This window comes from Canis lupus, chromosome 12 (assembly GCF_048164855.1).
Source record: "Canis lupus baileyi chromosome 12, mCanLup2.hap1, whole genome shotgun sequence".
Taxonomy (NCBI): Eukaryota; Metazoa; Chordata; class Mammalia; order Carnivora; family Canidae; genus Canis; species Canis lupus.
The window spans coordinates 34,747,987-34,760,180 of NC_132849.1; the positions used below are offsets into that span (position 1 = coordinate 34,747,987).

The 12,194-nt window shown below is 35.2% G+C and overlaps 1 protein-coding gene across 5 annotated transcripts in view; it reads right to left on the minus strand.

Moving 5' to 3' along the window:
* The window catches only part of RMDN2 (regulator of microtubule dynamics 2), a 67,147-nt gene that overhangs the window by 17,805 nt on the left and 37,148 nt on the right, over window positions 1-12,194 (minus strand). For all 5 annotated transcript variants that reach the window (XM_072770496.1, XM_072770497.1, XM_072770498.1 and 2 more), the window contains exons 5-7: window positions 8,552-8,612; window positions 2,191-2,266; window positions 1,243-1,320 (exon numbers count right to left, since the gene is read on the minus strand). In XM_072770496.1, coding sequence (XP_072626597.1) covers window positions 1,243-1,320; window positions 2,191-2,266; window positions 8,552-8,612 — 215 coding nt within the window. The remainder of the gene's footprint in view (window positions 1-1,242; window positions 1,321-2,190; window positions 2,267-8,551; window positions 8,613-12,194) is intronic.

The following is a 12,194-nucleotide window of genomic DNA, read 5'->3' on the forward strand; positions in this document are numbered from 1 at the left end:
TGATCTGTTCTATTTTTTTCTTTTTTTTTAGTTTAGTTTTTATATCATTTATTTCTGCTCTAATCTCTATTATTTCTTTCCTTCTCCTGGATGTGGGTTTTGTTTGTTCTTCTTTTTCTAGTTCTTTAGGTGTAATATTAAGTTGTTTGAGATTTTTCTTGCTCCTTGAGGTAGGCCTCAGTCGCTATATACTTCCCTCTTAGAATCACTTTTGCTGCATCTCAAAGATTTTGGATCATTGTGTTTTCATTTTCACTTGTTCCTGTGTATTTTTTTTATTTCTTCTTTGATTTCTTGGTTGATCCATTCATTGTTTAGTAGCATGTTATTTAACCTCCATGTAGTTGTGGTCTTTCCAGATTTCATTTTTTAAGAAAGAAATCTAAACAAATATAATGTACATCCAAGCCCCAGACTCATGTGATGTTGGGTCAATGGTTTTTAAGCCTGAGGATTTTCCTACCTTAATGAAGATTCATATTCTTAATATTTAAAACTGGCATAATAAAAATTGCTTACAGAGCTGTTTCAAGGGTTAAAGGACATAAGAAATAAAAAGTATAAACTGCACATTTGTTACATAGCAGGTGTTTAGTAAAAAAGCTTCCTTCTCCATTCCTAATCCTCAAACCTCAATTAAAAACTTCCTCTTTTGCTTATGCTAATTTTCGCATTCAGAAATAGCATTTCTCTTCAGCATAATTTTTTCATGCATCTCTTAAGATAGATTTTCACATTCTGTTAATTTTCTATAAACTAACATCATTTAAGACACCAGATTTTACACTTGCCAGCTGCCTTGATTTATTTCTATAGGTTTCGTGTGCCTTTCTAAATTCAGTTCTTTGAAGACAAGAACAGTGGGCATGTAATTTATGCTCAGTATACTCTGATAAATGAAAAAGTCCTCTCACAAAACAAACAGTAATGTGCCAATATAGGACACATGCAAGTAGATGATTGGTCACCACCTGAGAGCACGAAGGAGACAAGTGATTGCTGCAAGGGGAAATAGAGAGATGGTAAAGGGAAAAAATTATATACTGTATGTAACACAATACAGAAAACACAGTAACACAGTACAGAAAGAAATCAATCATAAACTCATAAAATATGTATGGATTTTACCATTTTCCTTATAGTAGGCACTAAGTAAAACACTTAAAGAATAAGGCACTGAAAATATATCACATAATCATAGTGTATTTAAATAAGACTTATAGATAAAAATACTCAACTCACAGTATAACAGTATCTTCCTTTGAGGTAATACAAAAAGGGTTCTTCAGGTAAAAATTGGATTGCTTTATCTAGATGTTCCTGAAAGAAAATTCAAAATAAATATCATCTCTCAGATTTCAAGCAGTGTTGAATGGAAGTGTGCCTAGTAAGTTCAAGGGGCTTTACGTGTTGTTTGGTCCTCCTCCTCAATCCCTATCATTAATACAAGTAAGTCTTACCAGTAATTCAATTATCAAAAATGATTGCTCACAAATAGAACCAGACTTTGACTATGATTTAATTAAGCTATGGATAATTTAAAGCCAAATGTGTCTATGAAAATAGAAAATATCTGGCTGACATTTTTGTCTGCCCATGCCTTGCCTAGCTAATACTTATTAGTAATGGAAGCATGCTTGCAAATATCAAATGATTAGGATATAATGGAGGAAAGAATAGCAGAACTAGGTGGTGGAGGAATCTACTCCCCTGACATTATTAAATGGTTTTAGAGAGCTGGAAAACAGATTCTGACCATTTATATTGAGTTATCAAAGCTAAAGGCACATTATAAATGATGTACACATACATTACTTATTTTATTCACTTATCATGTTAAGTTTAAGCCTTAGATTGGATTCTATTCCTTCCACCAAATCAATATGCAAGAAATGTTAACTAATTAGTCCTAGTCATGTTTATGATGTTGGTGAGCTAATGACCAAAAGACTAATCCCCCATCTTTGAAAAAGTAATACTCATCTACTATGTGACTTCTTTCAAGATCCAGAATAATTATCTTCAATCTCCCAAATAGTTTTATTCTTTTTGCACAGTACTATGTAAAGACTGTCACTTCATTTAAATAAAAAAGATAAATTCCTTGAGATTAAATTGTTGAATAACTTGATTTATATCTTTAAGGGGAACATACAGCTATATTAAAATATTTTTAATTTTAAGGAATACCTTGAAGCGATGTCCATAGTTGATTTTGTTTTGTAAGCCCTCAAACTCAGATACATAGCCACACAAAACTGCATACCTGAAAAGGATAAAGACAGTGGATAGTCTATGAACTTCTAATCAAATACCACCAAATGTAACATTAAAAAAAATATCTCTAAATCATTCATTAACACTTGACAGAAGTATTCATATAGAGGCAAGGGCCCTAAAAATAAAAAATACCTGACACTACATGAGGCCAGTTTCCTCATCTGTAACTGGGGATACTGACACCATCCATCTCACATGTATGCTGTAAGGGCAAAACACTTCAAACACACAAAATTGCTTAGAGTACTACCTGGCACAGAGTGAATTCCAAGAAATATGAGCTGCTGCTAACACCAATATTGACATCAACGTCACAAAGAGGCTCTCTGAAAAAGCCTAGTCACACAAGTAATAAATTGAAAAATATATTGCATCATCATATCCCTATTCCTCCTTAATAAAAATAAAAATTTCACAGCCTCCCTTAACGTCATCTGAAAACAAAAATAAATATCATGACTAAAACAAAGTCAAAGGTGACTTCAGAACACACTTTTCTGAAAAATTCCCTTCAATTCCTTTAATCCTGCCTTGTTAGCACTGCATACTAGAACAGGGCATCCCATGAACTGTTTACTTTTTTTTTTTCCCACTGAGAATACTAAAAGTTACATTAATAATTCTTTGACATACATTCTGTGCAATATTTGTTCAGCAATTTGCTCACTCCAAAATCGGGGGATATGTTATTTTTATATCCAGAATGTTTCTGTCTGTGCCAAGTCTCCAGAGTATTTCAGAGTGTTTCTGTCTGAGGCAAAATATTCATTTACCTAAATATTTTAAGAGTAAGTATTAATTATTACTTTCATTGTCATAGCTGAAATGGAAGATGTAATTTTGGGTATTTATCTCATCATTTCTGTGGATAAGCATAACTTTCAAGTACAAAAATGAAGTGAACGATTTTATTTAGAACAGTAAGACCATTCCTGAACACAAAAGATCACATAATTCACACAACTTAGGACAACCAATAAAACAGTCAGTTTTCAGTGCTGACTTGTGTGACCTCTGAATTTTCAGTTTCTATATAATCAACCAAATCTGCTACAGTAGAAACAAGAGTGAAGACCAAATCAACCTATCAAAAGTGGTCTGAGAACATAACTAGAGTAGGAGATATCACAAATTCTATGATCAGACTACTTTACACACACATCTCTACACCCATCAGAGATTGAGCATGTAGGAAAGGATTACTGGAAAAACACTTGTGAATTCCCTTGTAGAAATGCTATGGTCACCATGTTCTCTTGACATGCTGTCATTTTGTTCCATCATTCCTCCTAGGGAGTTCCAGAAAATAGAACAAAATTCCATACAACTACATCCCCACATTCCCCCATTTCTGTTATGGGCATTATCATTTTCTGACTTATTCAGACTTAAAGCCTTAGGTCATCTTTTTTTTTTTAATAAGCTTTTATTTTAAAATAGCTTGAGATTTATAGAATAGTTGCAAAGATGGCACAGATGGTTCCTACATACGCATATTCAGTTTTCTCTACTGTTTTCACCTTACATTACTAGAGTACATTTATCACAAGTGTACTGATACTATCAAACAATACTGATACCTAATTTTTACAATGTACCAATATTAATATATTATTAACTAAACTCCATGCTTTATTCAAATTTTCATCTATTTTTCCCTAACTTAAATTTTGATGCTTTTCTCTCTATCCCTCCTTCCACATTTATCCCTATTAAATCACACATGTGAAGATCTTTGGAATTACTATTGTCATTTTTTTTTTTTTTTTTAGTAAGAGATCAGTTTATGGTTAACGGTATGGGACAGACCGGGAAGATACCAGGGCCCATAGTAATGAGCTTCCCAGGAATAGACTGACAGACTTACAAGTAAACAGAGGGGCAGGGAAACAAAGCCAAATGGCTGAGAGACCCAGGCCCAGCCTCGGTGGCTGTACCTGGGCCCTAGTTCCAGTTCTGCCCTGGGAACCTGGGGGATGAGCAGGACCTACAGGTGCCTCAGTTCTTGTAAGGCTCCCATCTCCTCACTCCCTCCTGTCCCCTACCAGCAGGCTGGGACTTCTCACATGTGGTGTATTTCCAGGGCTAGGGAATGGCTGGTCTGGGAGTGGGAAGGCAGAGGCCTGGGTAGTACGGGGTTAGCAGCAGCACTGGGGGGAATCTGGTCAGGCACCAGGTCATACACTCTGTTCCTCCTAATTTTATGTTACTTGCAACTTTCATAAACATATGTGTTATATCTTTACCAACTGACAATTTTACACAACATATCAGTGTTTATAATGAAGACCTGGAGCCCTAGAATCACCTCCAGATTGACAAAGATGTTGCCAACAGTTACTCTGTTGAATAGCTGAGGCTTGAACCCTCCTCTCTATACGGGTAACCCAGAGACTTGCCCACATTTCTACATCTTGTCCACAGGAATGTTAGACATAAACTTACCTTAATGCCTTGTTTAAATCCAGATATACTAGCTCACTTGCCCTATTCTATATGCTGACAAAGAAATAAAAAACAAATCACGCCACATTTTTAGAAAAATTTGTTGGATCTTTTTGAACTTCCTCCTCCAGAGACTTATGGAGCAACCCAAATATTTGTGCTGGAATCAAAAGAAAGGAATCTATGTTTGCCAATCTAGAATGGTGGGATCAATCATCTATTTCCCAAACATTAGCACCAGAACGACTTAGTGCACACCACTAGGTATATACAGTGCTCTCTCAGCACACTCTCTTCAAGCTATTCTGAGTGAGGAAAAAAAAAGGAAAAAAAAACCCTATGACTTATGAATTCCATTATATGAAATATGTACATTTTCCTTGTAAATAATGTCATACAGTTTTATGCTTTTCATAATTTTTTTGAAGTCTGTTTTTGTTTTTTTATGTTTTTTGAGCTAAGATCAAGAGTTGGATGTTTAACTGAGCCACCCAGGCACCACTTGAAGTCTGTTTCTTTAAAGTTTAAAATATAAAAAAATAATAATAATAAAGTTTAAAATATTATTTATCTTCCTACATACCCTAGTTCAAAGTTCACCTAATCAGTTTTTCTCAAAGGATCATCGCTTCTTTTCTGGCAATTAGTTCCACTTATGTCTCTCTGTGTGTGTGTGTGCATGTGTGTGTGTTCTTTTATGCTGTTCATCTTTTAAAACGTAATTTAAAATTTTATTTCATAAACCATCTCAAGTGGATGGGAACGCTAAAGTATGTTATTTCACAATATGGTCTATTAACTCCATCTAGAGGTCATTCTCATCATACATGCTTTGACAAAAATTCTGTGTTTTCTTTGCATTGATATTGAATATATCTTTAATAAATGACCAACACTCCTGTTTCCACAACTACCAAAATAACTCCATTAGTTTATTATTTATACTATGAGAAAGCAGTAGAAAAATAATGTAATAGAAGAATTACTGAGTATCTAAGAATAAAAAACCTGGTTTTTGTTTTTCTATTTATTGTGTGACTCTTGCTTACTATTCAGCATGACTCCCCCACCCTCACCACACACACCCTAGGCATACTACCTTGCTCATCCTTATCTATAAAATGGAAACAGGTTGTTCTGTGAATCATGTGCTGCAAGGCATATGGATATAATTTGTGAACAGTAGAGCTCAACAAATATGTAAGACATTATTTGTAATTAAGGTCAGGCCTATTCAGCTAACAAACTGCAAATCCACAGTGACTTTACTCTTTTGATTCTGGAAGTATTTGAGGCTGAGTATAACAAAAACAACAGAATTTGTAGCAAACATTTTCAGCTTTGAGGTCAGATAGTCAAGGTTGCAACTATTCAACATCATTGCTAGGCACAAATCCAGGGGAGTGGCTGTGCACCAATAATAAATAAAACTATTTATGAAAATAGGCAGTTGGCCCAGAGCCATAGATTGTCATTTATGCTGAATGAATGAGAAAATGTCTTAAATACTGAAAAAGACTTTTTGATGATATTTTCTTACAATTAATTATGGAATCAGTTAACCTAAATTTTAACCATGGCTCCTCTAGTCAGTTTTAATTTCTCTTTTTTCATTATGCGAAACTTCTACTATTTAAATGAATGAGAACTCTTGTATTTATTACATATAATACATTCTAAGAACAAAGATAATATTGCCATTTGGATTTATTAAATTTTATCAACTGATTAATTTTAATATTCTTTAAATTAAAAACTGATACTGAATAAGAAATCATGTGTAACACAACTAATCATTACTCTGTGTGTGTGTGGGTATGTATGGGTGTGTGTGGGGGTGTGTGGGTGTCCATAAGATTTAAACTTGGAGTTAAATAACATAGTTATAAACAAGGCAAATCCATTCAAAACAAAAAGTGAAAGAAGATAAAAGAAAAGTAGCCAGATTAGTGCAGGCCAACTGGGTTACCTACTAGGGCAGAGTTACATATACTTTCTTCTTAAAAAATGGATTTTAAGGTACTTGTGAAGCCTCCAAAGAAGACTTAACATTGTTCCTCTATGAAAATTTGAAGTTTACACAGACAAATGCCCCCAGATTGAGGATTAAAATCAATTGTACGTTTTAAATGTGATTCTTCATGGATGCAGATGTATGTATGGGAGAAGGAAGAGAGCGACAGAGGAAGAGCAATGCAGCGGGAGGGTGAGGAGGAGCAGCTCAGAGTTAAAAGTAGGGCTTGGGAATTTATTCTGCATGTAAATCTGACCAACCAGCTCCCAAACACCTCCAATATCAAAGGAGATGAGGAGTGTGTGGTTTGATCAGTACAAATTCATCGCAGTTACAACTAAAAGTAGTACAACAGAAGTACCTGAATGCATACATATATTAATTTATTAATACTAATGTGCAAAGTAGATGAGAAGGTATATTTGGCTGTAGAAATAACAGCCAAGACTGTTACATACTGGGAAAATGATCTTAAAGATATGTACTAGGATGTTAACTACAAAACTACCTTTCTCCTAAAGTTGTGGTAGAAGCACCAAGGGCATAGAAGAATACTCTATTAGGTGCTCCAATTCCTAAAGCAAGATGCTCTTGCATGCTCTTGTATGATATGCTAAGGAAATGATCCACAGGTCTTGCCAGGCTATTAGCCCTTTACCCTTCTCCAGGCTACAGAAGAAGAAGGTAAAGAAGGATTCCTGTAGATAAAATTGTTAGGGGACTGTGGGTTCCACCTCCCACCTTCTCAGGGGAGGGGGCAGAAGGAAGGCTTGCGCCTCATCTTAAGCCAAAACGAGGGCAGATCAAAAGATCTGTTTTTATTTTGGCTTGTGTCCCTTAGGGGACAGAAAATAGGTTACTTGACTCGTAAGCAGAAAAGCTTTCAGATAAGAGTGTGAGTGGAGCTCCCCCTGCTGGTGGTACAGTAAAGAAACTGGTCTGCTTTGGGAAAATTGGTTTGCATTTCAGAGTCAGCTGGTGGAATGAAAATGAATTTCCTGTGGGGCAAATGTGGACCAGCAGAATGGGAGCCATTCTGAGAGAGACTGTGCCTAAAAGTGCTTCAGAAGAATAACAAGAATCCTGAGAAGGGGTGGATTTCCAGAAACCTAGGTCTGAGAGAAGGGTCATAAATTAACTTATCATTATCTTCCTAGCACCTAACGTACCTGTATTGCTGTAAGGAACTAAAAGATGTTGTAAAAACGCAGCCACAGGATGTTAATTTAAAATGATATATTTCTTTTTATTTGTGTTTTATAATTCTAAACATAAAAAGGATCCAAAACAAAACATATTCAAGAATAAATTTGTTTCCCCAAGGATCTTCACCTACCAAATGAATTCCCTTTGTTTGAGCTTTCTTATATTCTATTATATTTCTTATATTAAAAATGGCTTCTCTTTGACCTATAGAATTTGTACACATGGACTCATTAAGGTATAAGAAATGAGTGACGTGCTTTTATTCTTTGAAGCATTCTTCCTATATTTCATTTAGAAACAGGACATCACTTCAGTATGTTTTCAAACAAGAAGTTAAATTATATTTAATTAGAATTTAACATGTTCAAAGGCACTGCGCTTGCTAGATTCACTTATGAAATCTTCAATGAAAGTTTACTTTGGATATATTTAGAATATGCATACTGCAAAACACATGAGAATAAGAATAGTTACTGTGCTATCTATTAAATATACTTTTCAGTGAACGTGACAGGTTAAATGGGTCAATAATATCTTAAAAATCAATTGTAACTTAGGTTGAGGCCTATGAGAATTTAAAAGACTGGATAAGTTCTTTGTACTTACCACAAGTGACAATGTCCATTCGTGGGTGCTCTAGTAATAGCTCTTTCTCCTAATGTCTTTCCTGAAAAGACAAATGTACTTATGTTTAGTACTTTCATGTGAGTTGGTGGGGGAGGAGGTGGATTATTGAATTAAGTCAGTGGCTCCCAAAATATGGTCCCAAGACCAGAAGCATCATCTGGGAACTTGTTAGAAAAGCAAATTTTGGGCTCCAAGGGAGACTCATTCCATAACAAGGTTTGGTCTCGGCAATCTGTTTTAACTAGCCTCTAGAGATTCTGCTGTATGCTCAAGTTTTAAGCTCACTGGACTAAGTGATGTAACCAAGTGCAAGAAAAGTCATTCAGTCATTATTTAAAAGTATTAATTTAAGAGATTGTTTTGTAATTAACCCAACCAACATCTACTGCGTGCTTTGTACGTGCCATATAACCTCTGGGAATAAAAAGTCAAATTAAGACACAGTTTTTGACTTCCAACGTTCACGTTTTAGTAGAAAGTAGGTATATAAGCAAATAAAACACATGCAAAAATTAAAAGCAAGATGAAAAAAGAGAAAGCATGGCAGAGAAGAGAGTGACTAACTCAATCTAAAGGGAAGGCTTCCCAGAGAAGTGCTTACCTAATCATGCACTATTAATAATGAACAGGCTCTGTACATAAATAATCTTCCCAAATCATTTCACTTAGTTTTAGGATAACTTTCATAATGTCATAATTACTTTGGATAGAGGTTTGTCTATTTTCCTGAAAAGTCAAAATTCTTGCAACAAAACTGAACATTCTGAAAATCCTTCTCAAAAAGGGGCTGTTTTGTTTTATGCTATCTCCTTTTACCTTGTTCCATTTTTCTGTTGTTGCCTTGAAGAGAACATCCAGTGATCTGCAAAAATGTTCTTCTAAATAAGTGGTTGAGACAATCTTTATAAATAAAGATCTTTTATTCTAAACCATATTATTTGTTAATTTGTTAAGGTGGTACACTCTGTATTTTATAGCTCTATCCATTAAGAGAACCATTCTGTGTAGAAATCTATCTAAACTGGAAAAAATTAAAAAGTGAAGTGTTTTAATACTGATATTACATTGTAGACATATATTAAAAGGGTATCTTTTAAGTAAATGACTGAAAAACATAGTTTAAAATGTACATTTAAATATTAAAAACATAACCAACATTTTAGCTGCTTTGCCAAAGGAACAAAAATAGCTTTTAGTGCACTACCACAAGCCTAACATAGAGGAGAGTCCACTACCCTGAGAATATAAAAGGAAGCTGGGTAGTATATAGACTGGTTTGGTAGTCTCATTTTTGCAGCTGAAGTCTGAAAGGAAAGCTGTTTTCTGTACAAAATTATACTTTGTGATCTATTTGAGGCACTTGTATTGATTATTTAATTCTGGAAATTATAATAATATTCCTTTAGATATAATATTCATATTTTATTTGGAATACAAATCATGATCAGAGTACTTCAAAAGATGTACTGCACCGCAGCTACAACCCAGCTTGAGGACTCTGAAAGAATTCTGCACTCCCCAGTGATCACATCTGCCCTTAGTATAACAATTTTAAATATGCTATTATGAGGAATAACATTTAGCACTTTGTCCTCCCTCACGCTGAGTTCCAGTGTCCTCTAACACTGGTCTCAGCTCAGTGCACTCTGTCATCACCTTTCCCAAGAACTTATGACCTGAACCCTTAAGTATGATGGGCTGTCTCCATGCAGATCTATCTAGTAAGTTCCTTAGCACAGCATCCTCTTAATCATATTCACCTCCCTCCTCTCTCCCTTCTCTTTCCCTCCACCTCCTCATTTTAACATTGTTCCTGGACACACTAATTTCACATAAATATTTCTTAAATGTACAAAAAATATTTTTAATATATTTTAATATCTGAACAAATGCATTTGAGGCTTTCACTCTTTTTTCTTGATATTTTAAATGTTTCTCTCTTCAAAATATATCATATTCCAATCTATGCTCCATTTTGTCCCTTGATTCCTTCCAGCTCATTTCTTTTTTCATTTTTATCACCTCATACATTAACTCAATCAAACTTCTATTCCATTTAAAAATAGAGATCCCAAGTAATATCACCTATGTGAAACTCTTACTTCCCCAGGAAAGACTCCTGGCCCCTGCCATCACATTCTTTCTGTTATTACTCTTAGCATCCTGCATTCTCTTTTACTCATGGTGGGTTTCCATCCGCTTCTTTAAGTGTATGGTTACTTCTATAATAGTGCTCCCCTCACAGAGCTATCAGTTCATCCAGAGTCTGAGAACGTGTGATTTTGCTATCATTTCTACCTCCTATCACACATAGGAGGAGCCCTGATGCCCGGGGTAGGAGAGGTGCTTATGGGAAATAAAAAGAACTTAATACTGATACTGTGATTTTCTCAGTAGATACGAACATAAGCCAGTTTTTTCTCTTTGTGCAAAAAAAGAGAATCTACAAGTAGAAGGAATATAATTACAAGGAGTTTGAAGATACTACCTTCCTTCTTGGAAATAAAAATGACAGGGAATGAGATTGGAATGAAGTCTGTAGTATCATCATGTTTTGCTGTTTCTTCCTTGTGCTACCTTAGAGAAAGTAAGCTTGGAAAAGGGGAAGTTTGGAATAAAATAAGAATTAAATAAGTTTTGATGTCAGATTACTCTGCTAAAACTCAGAGAAACGGCAGCTAAGGGGATTTTTGCAAGAAAGAGTTTTGATATTAGGTGAGAGTCAAGGTGAGACATATATGCATAAGAGATTTGACGTTCTGGGTGTTTTTCTTTTGTTGTTACTATGGAGAATTTCAAAAATACACAAAAAAGTATAAAGGATAGTATAATGAAATACCATGTACTGTACCCCTTAGTTTAACTGATGATCAACTCAAGGCTAATTTTGTTTTATCAAGATAAATTTAGAAAAAAAAAAGCACTGAAGTCTGAGTAGTTATTTCTCTGCAGCAAATAAAGTTCTACCTTATGGAATCAAGGAGGGTTATTTTTATTTCTTTAAAATATTTTATTATTCATGAGCGACAGAGAGAGAGAAACAGAGACACAGGCAGAGGGAGAAACAGGCTCCATGCAGGGAGCCTAATGTGGGACTCAATCCCAGGACTCCGGGATCATGCCCTGGGCTGAAGGCAGCTGTTCAGCCACTGAGCCACCCAGGCATCCCTCAACCACTGAGCCACCCAGGCATCCCAAGGAGGGTTATTTTAATTCCGCTGAAGACAGCTATCCTCTGCCTCTTATTGCTCCTCATATATTACCTCTTAAATGTTTTGCCTTTCTGTGATTTTATAAACTTTAATATCTGAAATTTGAGTTTTACAGTTGCCTATTCTAATATGCTCAAACATTTTTAAAGAATATATACTTCTGGGGTGCTTGAGTGGCTCAGTTGTTTAAGCATCTGCCTTTGGCTCAGGTCATGGTCCCAGCGTCCTGGGATCAAGCCCTGCTTGGGCTCCCTGCTTAGTGGGGAGTCTGCTCCCTCTCCCTCTGTCTCTGTGTATTCTCTCTCTGTCTCTTCCTCTCAAATAAATAAATAAAATCTTTTTTTAAAGAAAAGAATATATATATATCTTAGTCCTAAAAAAACCTTTCTGTCCTTAGGCTTTGTATATTT